At 51.9% G+C, this 17463-nt stretch overlaps 11 protein-coding genes across 11 annotated transcripts; 6 read left to right on the top strand and 5 right to left on the bottom strand.

Moving 5' to 3' along the window:
- Nucleotides 1-688: 688 nt before the first annotated feature.
- On the bottom strand, nt 689-1947 carry GMT1 (GDP-mannose transporter; the record flags this gene model as incomplete). Its single annotated transcript, XM_023601801.2, has 3 exons — nt 689-1116; nt 1167-1644; nt 1708-1947. The coding sequence occupies 3 exons, from the start codon at nt 1945-1947 to the stop codon at nt 689-691; spliced, it is 1146 nt and encodes a 381-aa protein (XP_023451520.1).
- Nucleotides 1948-2568: 621 nt separating this feature from the next.
- RHO25_011355 (uncharacterized protein) lies at nt 2569-3201 on the top strand (the record flags this gene model as incomplete). The annotated part of the gene is made up of 1 exon (XM_023601800.2): nt 2569-3201. One exon carries the CDS (start codon nt 2569-2571, stop codon nt 3199-3201), a length of 633 nt encoding a protein of 210 aa, XP_023450816.1.
- A 140-nt stretch (nt 3202-3341) lies between these two features.
- RHO25_011356 (uncharacterized protein) lies at nt 3342-3770 on the bottom strand (the record flags this gene model as incomplete). Its single annotated transcript, XM_023601799.1, has 1 exon — nt 3342-3770. The coding sequence occupies one exon, from the start codon at nt 3768-3770 to the stop codon at nt 3342-3344; it is 429 nt and encodes a 142-aa protein (XP_023450815.1).
- Nucleotides 3771-4647: 877 nt separating this feature from the next.
- Nucleotides 4648-5160, top strand: RHO25_011357 (uncharacterized protein; the record flags this gene model as incomplete). Its single annotated transcript, XM_023601798.1, has 1 exon — nt 4648-5160. The coding sequence occupies one exon, from the start codon at nt 4648-4650 to the stop codon at nt 5158-5160; it is 513 nt and encodes a 170-aa protein (XP_023450820.1).
- A 478-nt stretch (nt 5161-5638) lies between these two features.
- RHO25_011358 (uncharacterized protein) lies at nt 5639-6436 on the top strand (the record flags this gene model as incomplete). The annotated part of the gene is made up of 1 exon (XM_023601797.2): nt 5639-6436. One exon carries the CDS (start codon nt 5639-5641, stop codon nt 6434-6436), a length of 798 nt encoding a protein of 265 aa, XP_023450819.1.
- A 294-nt stretch (nt 6437-6730) lies between these two features.
- RHO25_011359 (uncharacterized protein) lies at nt 6731-7348 on the top strand (the record flags this gene model as incomplete). Its single annotated transcript, XM_065603399.1, has 1 exon — nt 6731-7348. One exon carries the CDS (start codon nt 6731-6733, stop codon nt 7346-7348), a length of 618 nt encoding a protein of 205 aa, XP_065459471.1.
- A 698-nt stretch (nt 7349-8046) lies between these two features.
- On the top strand, nt 8047-8778 carry RHO25_011360 (uncharacterized protein; the record flags this gene model as incomplete). Its single annotated transcript, XM_065603400.1, has 1 exon — nt 8047-8778. One exon carries the CDS (start codon nt 8047-8049, stop codon nt 8776-8778), a length of 732 nt encoding a protein of 243 aa, XP_065459472.1.
- Nucleotides 8779-11087: 2309 nt separating this feature from the next.
- RHO25_011361 (uncharacterized protein) lies at nt 11088-11642 on the top strand (the record flags this gene model as incomplete). Its single annotated transcript, XM_023601796.1, has 1 exon — nt 11088-11642. One exon carries the CDS (start codon nt 11088-11090, stop codon nt 11640-11642), a length of 555 nt encoding a protein of 184 aa, XP_023450818.1.
- Nucleotides 11643-12668: 1026 nt separating this feature from the next.
- On the bottom strand, nt 12669-13739 carry RHO25_011362 (uncharacterized protein; the record flags this gene model as incomplete). Its single annotated transcript, XM_023601795.1, has 2 exons — nt 12669-12776; nt 12837-13739. 2 exons carry the CDS (start codon nt 13737-13739, stop codon nt 12669-12671), a joined length of 1011 nt encoding a protein of 336 aa, XP_023450817.1.
- A 332-nt stretch (nt 13740-14071) lies between these two features.
- Nucleotides 14072-14625, bottom strand: RHO25_011363 (uncharacterized protein; the record flags this gene model as incomplete). The annotated part of the gene is made up of 2 exons (XM_023601794.2): nt 14072-14548; nt 14602-14625. 2 exons carry the CDS (start codon nt 14623-14625, stop codon nt 14072-14074), a joined length of 501 nt encoding a protein of 166 aa, XP_023450823.2.
- Nucleotides 14626-15449: 824 nt separating this feature from the next.
- Nucleotides 15450-16923, bottom strand: RHO25_011364 (uncharacterized protein; the record flags this gene model as incomplete). Its single annotated transcript, XM_023601793.2, has 3 exons — nt 15450-15838; nt 15910-16642; nt 16711-16923. 3 exons carry the CDS (start codon nt 16921-16923, stop codon nt 15450-15452), a joined length of 1335 nt encoding a protein of 444 aa, XP_023450822.1.
- Nucleotides 16924-17463: the final 540 nt, after the last annotated feature.

Below are 17463 nucleotides of genomic sequence, written 5' to 3' on the forward strand. Positions count from 1 at the left end.
ACTGCTACCGCATCATGTTGCTTCCTCGCAAGGCCCAGTAACCGTCTATCTCTTCGCTACCTCGTTGAGGCTCCACGGATTTACGGCATAGAGCTTGAAAACGCCTTTGCATTTGGCCAGTGCGGTCGTGCTTGTGTAAAGCAAGCGGGATACCAAAGTTCGTGAAATTGTCTTCAAGGCCGATGCCCCGCGAAGGGAGTACTTTGTTCGAACTGAGATCGACTCAGAAAGAGACCAGCCAGGTGAATTCCCCAGAATGCGAGAACGAAGAAAAGACAGCAACGTACCGTGTCCTTCATTAGAGGAGTCCCTAATCTGCTGCTGATGCTGCACAAATCTGCGGTTTTGTCGACGAACGATCCGAGAGCCAGGACTCTCCCATCTAACCTCGAATATATAACTTCCCAATTGTGAAATTCCTGCTCCCGAGAGTCTGGTTCCCATTGAGACAACGATGCGAAAAAAGAAACAAAACCCCCAAATGCAAGCCTTCCTCCCTCGAGGTGACAATTTTTCTACACAGGGCATTTCCCAATCAAAATATTAAGAACAACGCCAGACCACGTACATACATCCCGACCTCAGCACCCCAAATGCCGCTGACTGCTGTGGTATCTTATTCGCCTGCCCGCCCCATTCAAAATCAATCATTTTACTCCTCTGGTCATCTTTCTTTGCGTACTCTCGATCATGACTTTAGCGAGTCCTTCAAGCTCTGCGCACTCGCGCTTGTTGTGGGAAGGACGTTGTCCTTGCTCTTGCTCGACCAGACTTTGGAAAGTGCGAAAACAAGACCAGAGACGAAACCGACGAAGATGGCCGAAACGCTGGCCATTGTAACTGGGGCATCGAAAAAGACGAGGCCGGAAATGGCGATGGGGAGCTTGTTGAGAGCGCCGACCATGGAGTAAGTGGTCGACGATGTCACACGGACACACCAGGCGCTAGTGTAGGAGATGAAGATGCTGCTGAGGCCGGTGAAGATCATTGCGGCGATCATGAGCTGCTGTCGTCCTGGTGGGAAGTTGACGGCCAGGTTGGCAGCGGACCAGTCCTCGAGGAGAAGCGAAGCGATGAGGAGGATAGGGATCGTGAGCAGGTTGTTGTAGTACATGGCTGTATCATGGTCAGTACATGTGTAGCAGCTGCGACGCTGCAATACTCACTGTCAAAGTCCTTGAAGTTAGTCAACTTAATGCGCTTCCTCATGCCCAGCACGTAGCCGGCAGAGCAGACGCAGTTCAGGGCCATCCAAATGTATCCCGCGTTCAAAGTAGCGATCTTCTCAGCGGCCTCGCCTGTCACCGCAGTTCCTCCATATGACGAAAGTGCGTGGGTGATGTCCGCCCATGCTGCAATGATACTGCTCAGGACCATGAGACCGAAACTCAAGAGAGCCATGCCGGTGACGGAGCCTCCAAACCATAGCACCTCGCCATATGCAATGAGAATGATTGTCAAGTTTTTGAAGATGGTGTAGACTGGAATGCTCAGGAACTGCAAGGCCTTGATGGAGGTGTAGATCATGCCGATCAGGAGGAGCGATACAGGGAACCATTTTCGTGCCTCGTCCACGTTGAAGCCTCGATATGTGATGAATCCCATGGCCTTGCCAGTGGAGATGGCGAGAATACACACAATGGCCTGTAGAGCACACAATTAGCCTTTGGGGACCCCTGCTATCTCGAGCTCGTATCGGGAACTTACCTGCACGGCCAGCAAGAAGAAGCTCAAATTCCACCCTGTGCCATTGACGCAGTATTTATTGGACACCGTCATGAGAATACTGCTCCCGCAGTATGCCAGAATGGAGAAGAGCGGGTTGTTGACTATGGCCGCGGGCGCAGCCATCTTAGGCACAACTGGCCTCGGAGCAGCCTCGAAATGGCCATTTGGCTGGCGGTCGCCCAGCTCTATTGTGAAGTCCCGCTTTTTCTCGTCCGCCATGTCGTACTGCTGGGATGGGACGTCGCTGTAGCGCGGTGGTTGCGGCGATGGGTCGCGCGACGGGAGAAGGGGGTTCGGCTTCTGCCAGGCTCGACTGGGACCGAGGGATCGCTGGACGCCGACGAAGGTAGTCGTGGTGGAGGACGTGTGCGCGGAGCGCTGAGAAGGGTGGAGGGGGAGTTGGAGGTGGAGTGTCGTAGAAAGGAGAGTCGGGAGAGATAGTGGATGAGCTGAATGGGGTGGTGATGGCTCAAGGCCAGGCCAGGTAGACTTTTGGGGCGGCGATGGGCCAGGGTCCGCCGAGTTCGTGTCTTTCGCGATTGGGGAAATGGACGACGCGCAAGCAGCTTTTTGTTGAGCCCGAATACTATAGCACAACACAACACAATTCTTCACCTGCACGTGTTGCTCACTTATATCAAGCTTCCTGCGGAGTCGAGCTTCTGCATTTGCACGTGCGATTTACAAGTCCTCGGCCGCTGCGACCTTCTCCTCAAGCATTCGACGCGGGTCTTGCCTGCTCTCGGCATAGCGGCGACTCCCGCCGCTACTGCGGACGAGCAGAACGATTCGTCCTCTCAGCGGGCAGGAAAGCACACAGCTCAATATCACCTCCTCCTCATGACCATGGCCACAATCGACGCCAAAGTCGCCAAAGTCCTCGACTCGCGGCAGGCCGACTCGGACGACGAGGATGCACTGATCGCCGAGCTGGAAAATGACGAAGATACCGAGTTCTCCGCTCTGCGTGAGAAGCGTTTGCAACAACTCCATCAAGAAGTCTCTCGTGCCAAGCTGATGAAGGAGACCGCACATGGAACCTACCAGGAAATCAAGTCAGAAGAGAGTCTGATGGAAATATCCACCTCCGAAAAGCTCTGCATCGTTCACTTCATGAAGCCGGATTTCAACAGATGCGGCTACATGGACTCGAAGCTGGCCATCTTGGCAGAGAAGCACTTTGACACGAGATTTGTTTCTATCAATGTCGAAAATGCGCCTTTCCTCGTGGTCAAACTCAACATCAAGGTCTTGCCTTGTGTTATTGCCTTTATAGATGGCAAGTCTGTGGACAGAATAATTGGCTTCGAAGGCATTGGCTACAAGCCCGATTCTTTCACCACGAGTGAACTGGAGGCGAGACTGCTGCAGAGTGGCGTCTTAGTGAGATCAAAGATGAATGATGAGGACGACCGCAGACGAATCAAGCGAGAGGAGCAGGAGAGGGAAGAAGCTTGGGATTCTGATGAGTAAGGCGCTTGATGAATCGCGGCATGGCAATTTGAGCCTTTCATCGTATCCGCAAGACCTAGATGGCCTCACAGGAGACCGGCTTTCCCAGTTCTACTCAGAATCGGCCGCAGAGGTCTTGGAATCCGGTTTTCCGCAGTCTTTTAATCTGCTACACGCAATCTGCTCTTCTGGCTGGGCTGTGTGAACGCGGTGGCATGCACGATGTGGTCTGACTCTCCAGAGATTCTTGAGACGACGCCACCCAACCATCTTACAACATCCTTGGTTTCCCTCTCGCCATCTTCGCTGGCATCCTCATCAGCCTGTCCCCCGGAAGTGGTCCCTTTCCCACCACGCGAAGGGCTGATTTTTGGGATCTTGACCAGCATTCGCGAAGTATTGCCCTTCCCACCCCGGATAAGGGTCAATTCTGGGATCTTTGCCCGTACGTAGGACGGGATTGTCTCCCCACCACGCGAAGGGCCGCCTTTTGCGATCTTCACCCTTAGGTCGGACGCGATCTTCTGACCACCACCCGAAGGACCGATCTGTCGAATCCTGGTTCTCGTTTGGCCACGAATTTTCGTCATTGGGGGCAGCAGGGTACGAATCGTGCCACTTTAGGCCACGTTGCTCGGTTGCGTTGGTATGTGATCGGACTAAGATTCTTGGCCGCTTCTTTCGGGGAACTTCGCCAAAGTCGTCGGAGCCACCACCGGGTTGCGGGGCTCTTGCGCTCATCATATCGGCAATTCGACAGGATTCGCAATGTTCGAAATGATACGAGGCAGGTCTAGGCAATGAGATACAAGAACCCATGGTTTTAAAATCAGTACCGTGTAAAACTGCAAACAAGCTGGGTGATGGCAGCAGATGAGTTGGGCGCCGCAGAGCACATATCTTCTTCAAGCTTATTAGGAGCTGTCAGTCAAGCTTCGCGTTACCGAGACAGTGGCCAGAGAGTCCGTGAGAAAAGACAGGAAATGAACAAGACACCAAACAAGCAAAGTTGAGGGGGTATGTTTGTTGATTCTGATTCTATGTACAGCTCAAAAACAGCCAAACCAAGGTGCTGCCACCCCTTGGTGGCACCTTACCCAAGGTGCAGCCATGGTTTTGTCGCACCTTGGCAGGTGCAGCCATGCCAAGAACGAACCTTCTCAATTGCCACCCCGGCTCTCTCCGTGGGACTACCAATGACCAATCGTTGCAATGTGTCTGGACGTTTGGAGAAGTCTGAACTCTGTTTTGTCGCAGCGGACGAGCGCGGACCCAGCTGTCGCTTTGAAACCATGGATCCAGGTCTTGGCACTCTACAGCCTATGGCAATTCGATTTGCATCACGATGCAGATGTGCTACAGGCATACGATGGTACTGACACAAACCTCTGTGACCATCAGATCTGCATACTTTGCTTTCTTGATTATCCGTAAAGCGGTCACCTCAATGGAACACAGTCTCTCGCCATGTCAGCTGCCGTTCGCGATACAGAATCGAACCTCTCCGAGCCGGATCCGAGACCAGGTCTCGGCCACTGCATCGCCATCTCAATAATCATATTCGTCGCCGGACTTCTCTTACCACTAGCCTTCTCTTTCTCGTCGACGATCAAGCAGGTCGCCTACTGCGACCTTTGCAAGCCACAACCTGGCGACTCGGACCAAGAGTACACTGAGGAGATCCGCAAAGCAGGCTGGAGAATCAGGAAGGTTCTCTTTTCCGCATACATCATTGGCTGTTCGGCGATCTTCGCGGTCACTTTCACTCAGACTCCGGATTTAGACACTTATAGTCGAGCATTGAAAGCGAGCGTCGGCGCTTTTGTTGGTACCATGATGACGGAGGTCATCATCGCCTTTGGTGTCTGCATCGTGGTCAAGCATCGTCACGTGCTTGAAGTGGGTAAAGCTTGCAGAAGGACACCGCACGACAGTGTTGAGACATTTGAGCGGGTAGACTCCGGTCGAGCGGTGCAGTGAGGTGGTCACTTGAGAGAAGCAAAGATACAAAAGACTGACGCGACGATCGTTGACTAACACTGGTGTTGTTCATCACCTTGACGCGACTGCGGCCTGCTCGGTCCTTGAAGCACTGCGGCTAGCTCAACACAATTTGCGGAATGTTATGCGGTGATTTTTAGCATTGAGGCAGTGCGTCAAAGGGGACAGATCGTGTGAGGCTACACTGGTGCCCCGGCCTCGCTTTTGTTGTGGCGCAGTCCGACTACTGCGTGAAGCAAGGTGTAGGATGCTGCTTCTTTCCCTTGGTAGACAGGCATTTGAGGCCGCCCTCAAGGATTGTCGCTTCGAAGGCGCAGACAGGACTCAGATTGTTCGAGACGGCTAAATACCTGGAGGCAGAAAGGGTGTCGACAAACGCTCTTCGCCCAAGCACAGCACAATTGCTCATCCACACTATCGATCCTCACAACAACAATAGCAAATATCATACGATCCCATGGATGCAGACTATCTTCTCGACGACAAGTATGATGGCTACGACTGGTCCCGATACACGTGGGATCCCGCCACGATAACCCAATACAAATGGGACCCCGTCACAACAACACAATACTTCAACCCCGTCATCACTCAATACGATCTGCACCCTGCCACAACAGCTACCGCAAAGAGTGGCGGCACTGCCGAACACATCATCCTCTCAATACTTAGCAGCGGCGCACTTGGTATCCTCATTGTCATCTCCCGCGTCACCGGATACGCATGGAGTCACCACGTACTCTTCGGCCCAGTGCAAAAGCCTCAAACCAGTCAGAGCAGCGCCGATACCGAAAGCAACAATGAGGACACGCACGACAGCCCTCCGGCATACAGCGCCAGTAACGAGGTCACTGCGCATGATACCAGCGCCAGCGCCGAAAACAGCAGCAAGGATGAGTCTAATGATCCTCCGGCGTACAGTGGCAATGGCAATGCTACTCCAAATGAACGCCCGGAGCTGTCGACGACAGAGAACACCAGAGCTTCTGAGACTTCTCCCCCTCCTCCTCGCAAGCGAGAATTGCTCGCCTTATTGTGGCTCCTCGTTGGTCTTGCAGCCTATATCGGACTGCACATTTACTTCGCGAAAGCAAGTTTCGTGCAGGAACGAGGTCCTCAATTCGTGGGGAAAGCGGCTCTGATTGCATTTGGTGTCGTGGTGGCAACGGATTTCTTGCTGATTGGTGTCTGCCTAACTGTGCGGTGCATAAGGGGCACATGTTTTGGGAAGCGGGGTGCTGTGTTTAGACGATGAGATGAGATTGAGGAAGGCTTAGACTGGAGTGGAGCACTTCAGAGATGCGGAAAGGGTTGAGGATTGTGAGGCACATGGAATAGATTTCGGCGAAGACGAGGCAAGGTGGTCGCTGATCTCGTGTCGCACCCTTTGGAGAGGGCCGCCGCCGGGAGTTGTTTCCTTCGTGGCGACTGGCGCTTTTCTTCAATTGTCATAAGCGGCATCGAACTTCTCATAGCTCAACATTGGGTCAACCGCTCCTTCAAGCTCTACAGAATCGCTCACGCAGACCATCAAGTACAATACAAAACAATGGCCGAAAGCAACCTCTACCACTACGGACATGGGATGAAGCCGCCTCAATTTGGCAGCGGTCACACTGCACCTCCCGCACAGATCGTCTTGCCCTATGAAAATTTAGTCATCTTACTACTCATTTGCGGTGCGTTTGGTATTCTTGCCGCGATTTCTCGCTTCATTGGGTTCATGACAAGTCGGCACATTGCATTTGGCCGGCTGGAGGAGAATTTGCAGAACGAAAATGCGAGCTTCAGCGCAGAAAGCGAAATTGCCAATGTCAACAACAAAGATGACAATTCTGGAAGTGGCAGCTGCCCTCAAATCCTTGCAAAGCAACAAGGCCCAGAAAAATACACAATGGAGACATCATCCAGACCTTCGGAGCCTTCTGCTTCTTCTTCTAGTCGTTTTCGAAAGACTCTCACTTGCGAATTCTGGGTTGCATCTGGCCTTTTGATCTATGTTATTCTTACCATTGTTTTCAGAAGGACAATTTTTGTGCAAGGTGGTGGTCCGAAGGCGATCGCGAAAGCGGCTGCGGTAGCTTTGGGGATCGTTTCGGCGACGGATGGGTTGTTGATAGGTTGGTGTTGGGCTGTGGAAGGCGTCAAGGGAAAGATTGTGAGATAGGGTGCTATGATATTGTAGAAGGATGCGAAGGGATTGGATCGTGGCGCGGATGAGCCTTGAAGGAGAACGAAGCAAGGCATGGAATTTTGGCGCAACCCTTGAGTATGCTTCTGGACCACTTATCATCACGGTCCTTGCGCCCCTCTTCACTTGGAAGAAAGTGTTCTCGCAGGGAGGTACTTTGTTCAATTTCACAAAAGAGGTCTTCGCTGCGTTCATTGTCACGTTGTGCTTGGACTTCTTGGTGATCAGAAAGGCGTACTGGCGCATGTGTAGGAGAAGAAGATCGTGGACTGATAAGAGGACGCAAGATGTCATTGCGGAGTGTGAGAAGGAGACGCGTCAAGAAAGAGATCCGGGAGAGGGCTTGTCAGGCGGAGAGCACATTCAAATTTGTTCTCTGTGGAAAGGCGGTCAGGCACTGCGATGGAAGCAAGGATTTGCAAATGGCGCAGTCGAAGCATTTGAGGCCGCCAACCAAGAAGTGCTGCTGTCCACTATTTAGTGAGCTACTATACCGACCATGCAGCCTCATCGATCGTTTCGTCCGTAGGGATTAATCTGCTCTCCCTCAAGCAGCAACATTGTCTTATTCGTTTTGTCCAAGAGATCGAACGCCGTTCGAAAAGATCTCAAACACAACTCTCGACACATCCGAGAACGCACGCCGAATCTTGTCCAGAAGCAATTACATCAAAATGTCCCCATTCCTGTCATTTCTCACCGCCGTTCTCTCACTCATCCTCTCCCCCATCGTTGGGTGCCTACTGATTCCCTTCGGACCGTTCACATACGACTTCAGTCATCGCATAATTTTCGGTCAACCGCCTCAGAAGGACAGCCAGGCCGAAGCATATTTCAGCGAGTTAATGAAGGAGGTTCCCGCAACTGAGCAAAATATCAGCCGCAGCAACGGTAACGCGGTTGTCCCAACACAGTCCGAGGGAATGCCTCCGAAACTGGACCCAACAGTTGTATCCTCGCACGATGCTTCACTGCCTCCTCCTTTGGACATTGGTTCTCCACCAGAATCGAGCTGCCTTTACGATCACTGGTTCGGCTCGGCCGCATTTTTATATATCGGGCTGACGTCTTGCTTCGCGTTCTTGATACTTTGGCAAGAAGAAGACGCACTGGCCGTGGCGAAAGCGAGTACAGCGGCATTTGTGCTGACTGCGTGCTTTGATGTGGTGGTGACATGGGTATACTTGCTGAATTGGATGTACGCGAACCGAAATGGCGCTGCGAGAGGAGAACAAGCCTGCGAGGATCTGCATGGGAGGAGGACCGACGATGACAGGGAACAGGGGAAAGTTGCGAGCTTCCATGAGGAGCGCATCGACCACGGCGGAGAAGACTCAAATGAGGAATGGATCGACTGTGGCGCAGCAGAGCAAGGTAGCACAAAGGTCACAAATCAATCGAAATAGGCGCTGCGGAGCAAGGACTTCGAGTAGAAACACATTTGAGGCAGCCCTTGGCAGGTATCCAAGCACGATGGCCACTGAACCAGCAATCTATAATCCTCGATCAAAACTTTGGACATATCATTCCGATCGATTGTATCCGCCCTCTTGTGCAGTCCAGCTCCGTTGAAGTCGCTACATTCCATTGGAGCTCCCAATTGCAAGAACGAGAGAAGGGATGAGAAAGACAGCCGCCATGCTTCCCCTGTGAACGCTCAGATGAAACTCTCCTTGAGCCACCAGTTCTGAGCAGGCATGGTCTTCATGGAATTTTGTTTGCTTCTGTTATTCTCCGAGAACTAAACTACAAGCTCAGCTACCAAGTAGTGTTCGGTCGACCGCCGCAGGAAAGTGATAGAGACAATTGTAAGAAACACATCGTCTTCCGAGATAAGGCGGAAGCGTCTTACGAGAACCTTCAGAATACACCCATGCAGTGGCCTCTGCGATCGATACATCGGATTTTACACTATTGACCCCTCCTTTGGCTTCTCATTCACTTCCGAAAAGCGCACTGTGTCGTCTTTGGCTTGGATCAACCATATTGGTCTATGCCATACTATTGCAATGCTTCTTACGCGAACCGCTTCGGTACAACGAAGATTTACAGCACATGTACAAAGCCAGTGCAGTCACACTCGCAGGGATCACATGCGTTGACTCGGTCATGATCTGGACGGTGTTACATACAAGCCGGTCATGCGCTGATCAATGGCGCCGAGAAGACGTTGGGAGAGTTGCGAAAAGGAGAAGACCAATCAGGGGATGAAGGGGAATGTCTGATCGTGGCTTGTACAGAAGTCGGGTGGAAGGTAAGAGTCAAGCACTATACATGGCACGGGTCCTCGTAAGACAGATATTTGATGATGCTCTCGAGAATTGTCGCTATTCGAACCAAGATCTTTTGCTATGGCCACGACACACATTCGTCACTGTATCTTTGGTCCAATCCGCCTGCTCTTTGATTAACGTACCAGAAAAGACTTCAACCGTAGTCATGCCAAGGAGCTTAGCATGACAAAATTGATAACAGCATGCATGGTCTACTTGTAGCGTGATCAGCCCGTGTGTAAACCCTCAGCGAAGCAAGGGGGATAGGTACTATCTATGGCAGCCTGTCGTGATACAGGCTTTTGAGGCCGCCAGCCTTTGAGAGATACTCCGTTACTGCAGGTGCAATCATTCCTGCAGGGATCCTGTGCGATTAGCAGTATATAACACATGCATACTACCGTGGAACGCACTAAACACTTTTCCAACCAAAGCGTCTTGCCACGTACAGAAAACGACCTCGTTCGGATCGAGTATCACACTCCATCGAGGGTATACGTGTCACCGAAATGTCGATTTCCCTCCTGTACTGCAGTACCTACGGGATTTTTCTCACAACCTTGCTCACGCTCACCCGAACAATCAGTTTCACGGTTGCAGAAACAGTCCTCTTTGGAAGGCGAATCCGGGTACACAAGCCAACGGACTCCAAGAACCATAACATCAATACCTATTCCAACGATGGCAACGACAAGAATTGGGCTTATAATCACCATGCAGACATACAAAAAGGGGACCAGGACCCTTCTACGACTTGCTATGCTTGCTCTTGCACACTGGATACGATTCATGGCCCCTGGATGATGACCGGCCCAGCTGTGATGGGGTGTGTGGTTACATACTTGGCTGCCGATATATGGATAGCAAGACATAAGTACGGGAAGATCTATCCGGAAAGTGAGCTGCATGATAGTGCGATGAAGGCGGTCACGACGGGGTTCGAAATTTCGCTCGCTGTAGATGTTTTGATCATTTGTGCATGTGTGCTGCCGCGGACGTTCAGAAAGATTGATCACAAGCTTCTAAAGCTTGTCGGGGGAGGCAGGGAAGAGGGTGCCGAGACAGAAGGCCCGGTCAGAGAGAAGTGATTCCAGAGGGGAACACGGAGGGTGAGAAAGTTGATGGGAGACAATAGAACGAAGCAAGGCGAAAAGCGCTGTCACAGCACTTTGACAATGACATTTGAGGCCGCCCTCAAGGACTGATGTCTGCTGATATAAGAATCATTACAAAACAAATTCATGTTCCCACTCCTTGGGACGACCCACCACTGCAGCTGTTCCTGCAGGGTTCTTGCGTCGTGAGCAATATATAATACATGTCCGCTCCCGTCCGTGGACCAAGCTCAAAACCTCCATCCGCGAAAAATTCTTCGACGCATAACACACAGTTCCTTGCTTCATGGGCAAACTGGCCAACAACAAGAGATAATTACTACCAGAATGGGACTCTCTCTCAAGTACTGCATGCTCTACAGCTTCTCCTCGGTGATCACCCTCACCATCACTCGCGCACTCAGTTTCGCAGCTGCAGAGAAAGTGCTTTTCGGACGCTGGGTCTGGAGATACCGATCGTTGGAGGCTCAGAAAAAGAGCACCAGTGCCAATTCCAACAAAGACACCAACAAGAAGAACATAAGCAGGGACCACGAGACGGCAAACTCGGACAATGCTTCAACTTGTCACGATTGCTCCTCAACAATTGATACGATTTGTCGCCCCTGGATTTTGAGCGGTCCTGCCCTTATGGGGCTTGTGTTGGTCTGCTTCACGGTAGACAGGTTGACGATGAAATACAAGTATGGGATAGTACTCACAGAGAGCGTGAAGGAAAGGAGATTGAAGGAAGCGGCTGTAACAGCGTTTCTGTTTTCGCTGGCAGTAGATCTGGTTGTAATCTGTGCATGCGTGACTTCGTGGGGGAGGGAACACATTCGACGGTTCGCCGAAGGCAAGGAGGAGATTGTGGAGGTCAAAAACTTGGTCGAAGAAAAGTGACTCTGGAGTTTGTGGACCATGGCGTACGAAAAGGTTGAACGGACTCGACACGTCGGTAGTTCCTGCAGCAAACGAAGCGAGGTGCGAAGCACACGCGATTGGGAAATTTCCATCGTGACACAGGCTGTGCAGGCATTTGAGGCCGCCCCACGGATCATCCAAAATTGCCGCCCGTGTAAAATAAATCCATGAAAGGCCCCATTGCCATGCATCCTGAGCAACAGATGACATGCTTCCACCATCATCGCGCCATCAACGTCTTCGACGAAATCAGAAACAATTTTGTCTAAGGTTCTAGTCTACTAGTCGCAAGAATGTACTACTACCTCCTCCTCTACGCCATCCTAGTCGGTTTCGTCCGGAAATGTAGTCTCGCAGCTGCAGAGCGGATCTTCTCTGTCTCCTTCTGAGCCCGACTTGGCTTTTCGCGCCTGCCAATTTTGATGGCCTTTGATGACTGACTTGACGCGAATCGTTCAGTCTCGTTCGTGCGGTTGTATGTGTTGGCCGGCTAACCAGTCAAGATGTCCATCCCAGCAGTGTAGGAATCCACAGATATCTGAGTTAAAGCTTTCACTACACATCTCACATAACCTAAACGCACCTGTGCCCAGTGCTGTGGGTAATCTCAACAGCACGGAGTTGCACACAAAACGGATCGGTGAGTTGCCCAAGCAGAGCCACCTTCACGCAATGGTGCGACGCTTCGAAACGCGTCCACATAGAACATTATTCAGACTGGGAGCTCCGATGCCGAGATTCTTGCCATTTCTATGAGCCAAGTCGATTTCTGCTCTTTGTCGAAGCAGCAAGGCATTGCATTGTGGGATCCGAAGCAGCAAGCAGTATTGAGCTGAGAATGTTGATCACCACTGTGATGCTGTCGTCCAACCACCGATTTCACTGCAGTCGCCTCGATAAATCAGCTGGCTGCCTTCGTGCCAACGAATCTGTGCTGTAAGTGTTCTGGTCATCGCATAAACCAAGCGGGCACTATCTACCTCCTAAATATGTGCGGAAATTACCTTAAAGTTTCGTCTTCCTAGCAGCTTCAGCTTTCTGTTTAGCTGAGCGAGATTTTAATGCTTTCGCATCTCGTTCAAACTCTTCTTCAGTCTTGAAAACAAAGTATGCCTGTTTCATGGAGTTTCAGTCAGTGAGCCTCGCGTATTTCAGCACAAGATGACAACTTACCTCTTGATCTACCGTAGCGATCAACTCTCCCTTGCAGTCCCTCATATACATCGTATTCAACGCCCTCCTTCCCTTCGTCCATCTCACTTGCATCTCGCAAAGAACCCCTTGATGCACATCAAAACCTTCGAGCCTCGCAAAACGCACCGTGTGAGTAAGGGATGCGAATGATCGTATACGTGTCGGAGTCGGCGTCAAAGTCTCGTCGCCTAAGATCGGAGGCCCGAATGGGATGCTGTGAACGATCATCGGCACGTCGAGGGTGAATACATCTGAGAGGAAGACAATTGCTAGAATTTGTCCTGTGGGTCCAGATATTGGGCTGGTGATGCGGTACTTGGTACGATAGGTTTTGAGGTTGGGATCCGACTCTTGAGTTATGTCTATGCGTTGACAGAGAAAGGGTGGGTCGGGGGTCCCTTTAGGGACACCTAGTGGAAGCATTTTGAGATCTGGCGAGTGGTCCTCGATAGAGCGAGCTGCCAGTTCGATCGCTTCCCGAGAAGGTGGTCTAGTGTATTCGTATTGTGTGGGCCAGCCTCGAGAGGTGACGGATCGTTTTTGGAAGCTCAGAAGGAGCACGCATCTGTAGTCGCTGTCGCTGTCTTGCGTTACGAAGACGTTCCTCGAAGCGAAGTTGGACATTGTCATAAGTTCGACGACTTTGTATCGCAATGCTTCGTTCTTGCCTGCTTTGAGGAATTGCACTTGTGCGCAATGTAGCTCGAAGTCGGGTGGCACGGTCTTGTAAGCTGCCGCAGTGCCCTCTGTTATAGGCACTGAGCCTGCCGCCCTTTGGACTAGTGGCCAACTCCATGGTCGATAGACGCTCGTGAAGTGGTTTGGCTTTCCATCGACCGGATAGACAGATACGCTGCGCTCGAATTCGTATTGATCTGCCATCGTTGTGGTGACTGTTGAATGTCCGTCTTCCGTTGCAATGTGACCTTTGTTTGCATAGTCTGAGGTCGATAGGCAATGTTTAAGAAGTCCCGAGCCAAGCCGCGATTCCTGGTTTAGCCGTGTTCAAGCATCGACATCAAGCCAGATCCTGGACACCACGCCCTGTGCTCACTCATCACAATCTGATATCCATGTCCGTGCTCGTTCAGTAGCATAGCATAGCACGCCATACTACTGCCTACAGTCCTGGTTGACGTCTTGGGACTTCACGCGGCCAGCGAAGGTGCCGAAATCCGCGGCAGCGGCAGCGGCACCTCTCTATACCGCAGTCCCTACTTCACCTCAGGAACACAAATCTGCTTCCCAATTTTTAAGTTCGCACAAACAATCCCATCATTCACCTCCACAATTTTCTCCACACTCGTCTTCCTCGCCTCCGCAATCCCCCAACAAGTATCGCCCTGAGAAATCTTATACTTCTCGAGACCAGGACCGCACGTAATCGCTGGCACTTTATTGCTCCCTCCAGAATTAACATACCAGAGAATCGTCATCAACACAACCGTCACAAGCAAGAAGAACGGTTTCATCATCTTCCAATCATTCTCGATAGCTTCAGCGGGGATATTTTCGCCATTGAATCCAGATTGCGGAGCCACGTTTGCAGAGGTATGAGAGTAGTTGAGATTTCCATGTCGTCCGGTTCCTTCTTCGGTTTGGTAGTAGTTGCCTTGATCGTCTCTGTAGGTGTAGACTTGTGTATCGGCATCGTAGCCTACGGGGTTCATTCCGTGGTGTTGGTCGTCATCCTGTGGTGATGTGTCAGCTTTGCGCCACGTGTGGTGATACGATCAGATTTTACGCGGTCGTATCTCCAGCTGGCCATGATTGCTGATGCTTTGATATTGTTGGTGTTGTTCGAGAGGCATGGACAGGGCCAGGGCGACGAAGTAGGCAGGCAGGTGGGGCTGAAACGTGTCTTGGCGGAGTGAGTGACGTAGTCTGCCCTCATGAAACAATGTCTCCTGCGATTAGAGTGCTGACAGTATTTCGGAGTACGCGATGTCTGTGCTTGCGAATCTGAACTTAAGGTCTCAATTCCTAGCTTGTCGTCAGGATGTAGTCTCGGAGTGCCCGAGAACACTTTCCCATACCATGACTGGCGAAACCCGAGCCCGCCCGTCATCGGACTGATTTCAATGAGATAACACCTTCCCTACGAGCCGGAAAGCTATGTTCATAGACGCGAAGTCCGCGCTCTTCCGACTTCTGGAACCTGCCGTAAAGCCCTGCACACTCTCAGCTAGGTTGCAGAAGCTTAGCGGACTTAGCTATGTGACTTATGTCCATAGCCTTTCTCACCCGGAGCCATTGGCAGAGTTTGGCTATGTCTCATGAAGGCTTTTGCAGCATGATTCTGATATGCGCCAGGCTGATGAGCAGAGAACTTTCCGTTTCTTGGGAGAAGAGACAGGTCCTGGCACCAGACTCTGTTTCGTGAGTAATTGAATTCGCTTGTCCTTTTTCTGCAACATGCCTACCAAGTCTGATGGGAAATGGAGCTAGGGCAAGGGGGAGAACTTCGACATGGGTGTCTCCATTTGTTGTCAACTTGGACGCTACCTACGGCCGGCGATCTGCTTGGCCTCGATAGCTCCTTGAGCGCTGAGCGCGTTGCTGCTCGAACTTCCATGGCTCTGAGGGATCTTGCTAATATCCCCCACGTCCACGGTAGCCGCCGCCACCGCCGCGCCCACGGAAGCCTCCACCACGGCCTCCTCGTCCTCGAGAAGCCGCCAGCTCTCTCGCACGCTCCACCTCGCTGTTGCGGACGTATCTCGGACGCTCTGGCGGCGGGATGTCGGCGTAGCCTTTGGCTGATGCGTTGAACATTTTCTTGTTCTCTTTCATTTTGCGTAGACCCTCTTCCGTGAAGCCCCAGTAATTGCGTGTAGGACGCTCTGGGTCCTTCCAGACTTTGTTGCCTAATGCATCGATGTCCTGGACCTCGTCTGCTTTCGTGTGTGTATCGAAGCAGTGAAGCATCTCGCTGAGAAGTCCTTCTGCTTCCTTTCGAGTCTGTTCGTTTACTGGCTTGCCTGCCAAAAATCAGTCTATGAAAAAGCTGTGCAGCGCACTGACCAAGCAAGGCGTGCATGTTGCTACGCACCTCCATTGACGAGTTGATAGCCGCCATGAGGCAGAGCACGTGAGAGCAGCGGGTAGCCACGTTCCTCCCGCAACTTCAACCCATTTGCCGCTGGAAGCAGGTGCCATGGCGCGTCTGGGTCATCCTTCACACCATGCCTATTCCTCAATGCGGGCCTCATTTTCTGCGCCGATTGTGCGAGAAGATGTGTTGTGAGGTCAAGGTTCTTCAGGCTCGGATCGTGCTTGCGGTTGTCGGCATTCTCTGCTATTTTTCGAAGTCGGTCGATGTCTGATTTCGTGAAGACTTGGGTAACGATCTGGGTCCAATTGCTGAGGATATCATTCAATGCATTCTTCGGCTTTGCCGCTTCTCCCGGCGTTATGCAGGCGGCCTCCTCGAAAATGTCAAGACAGCATTGTTTGGCGGAATCGAGAGCTTCGCGCGCGTATTTCCGCTCCTCGTCTGCAGTGGGGCGGGGCCTTACTTTCGAGTCTTGCCGCGACAACTCGAGAAGGGAGACCAGTAGTTCGTTGATGATGTAAAGCGTATGTATTCGTCTCGCATGCGATGCTGGCAGATGATTTGTGGCGCCACCAGCGGAAAGGCCAAGGACCTCATCAAGTCCTGATGCGGCTTTCAACTTCCAGGATCCGGGAGCGAACAATCTGCACAAAGTCTGCAGGTACTTGAAGTATACCTTGCGCGCCTGTGATGAGGGTAGGATGTAGTGTATAAACTGTTCTTTGCAACGCTAATGTGACAGGTGAGTGTAAGTGAGCACTTTTGGAAGATAGTCAAGTGGCTGAGTCAACGACAAACCTGGATGTTCTCAATGGTGCATATATTGCACGTCTTACAGACTTGGGCAGTGACGGCGTCTGCCTTGTACGATTGCAGACCAGCGAGCCGAAGAGCTGCGCCAAAGGTCGCTCGTGCCTCATTCACATTGCTGGGGCGCGTGATCCGGGCGGCTTCGGAAGTCATCACCCCATCCTTTTGAAGCTGCTGGAGGACGCGATATGCGCGTTCCATGATGATGGACGCGTCACGCCGACGGTGGTGGTGTTGTTGTGTTGGTGAAGTCGCGGCTAGTTACCCTCGAGAACTTTGAGCCGCCGCAGAATTTGGCTTGGCAGAAAGCCTCAATTCGAAGGGTCAACCCAACACCTGTTACACCAGCCCAAGCTATTCTGTAGGATACCGTGCCTTCGATGGCGGTGATGTTCGTTGTATTTGAGATCATTCATATCGTGACGAGGTTGTAGAGTCGTGCCGTAGCCCCGTTTCGTGCTCGTAGATCCACTTTGTCGACCCGTCGGCCTGGTCCAGCAACGACGTCAATAGCCGCGTTGATCGTGCAGCTCCAGCTACTCCTCTGTTCAGCACTTTTCTCTAGCTTCCGAATGCGCAAGTCACACGTTCCTTGCAGCTGAGCCAGTTGCCAGCAGTTCCTGCTCCTCCGGTAGCAAGTCAGGCACTGCCCATCCCTCGCTCCTTCGACCATGCTGCAGAGGCAGCAACGCCCTCCCAGACTATCCGATTCTCCTCCAACATAACCTGCCGAATATTGCT

Source organism: Cercospora beticola, chromosome 7 (assembly GCF_033473495.1).
Source record: "Cercospora beticola chromosome 7, complete sequence".
NCBI classification, from domain to species: Eukaryota; Fungi; Ascomycota; class Dothideomycetes; order Mycosphaerellales; family Mycosphaerellaceae; genus Cercospora; species Cercospora beticola.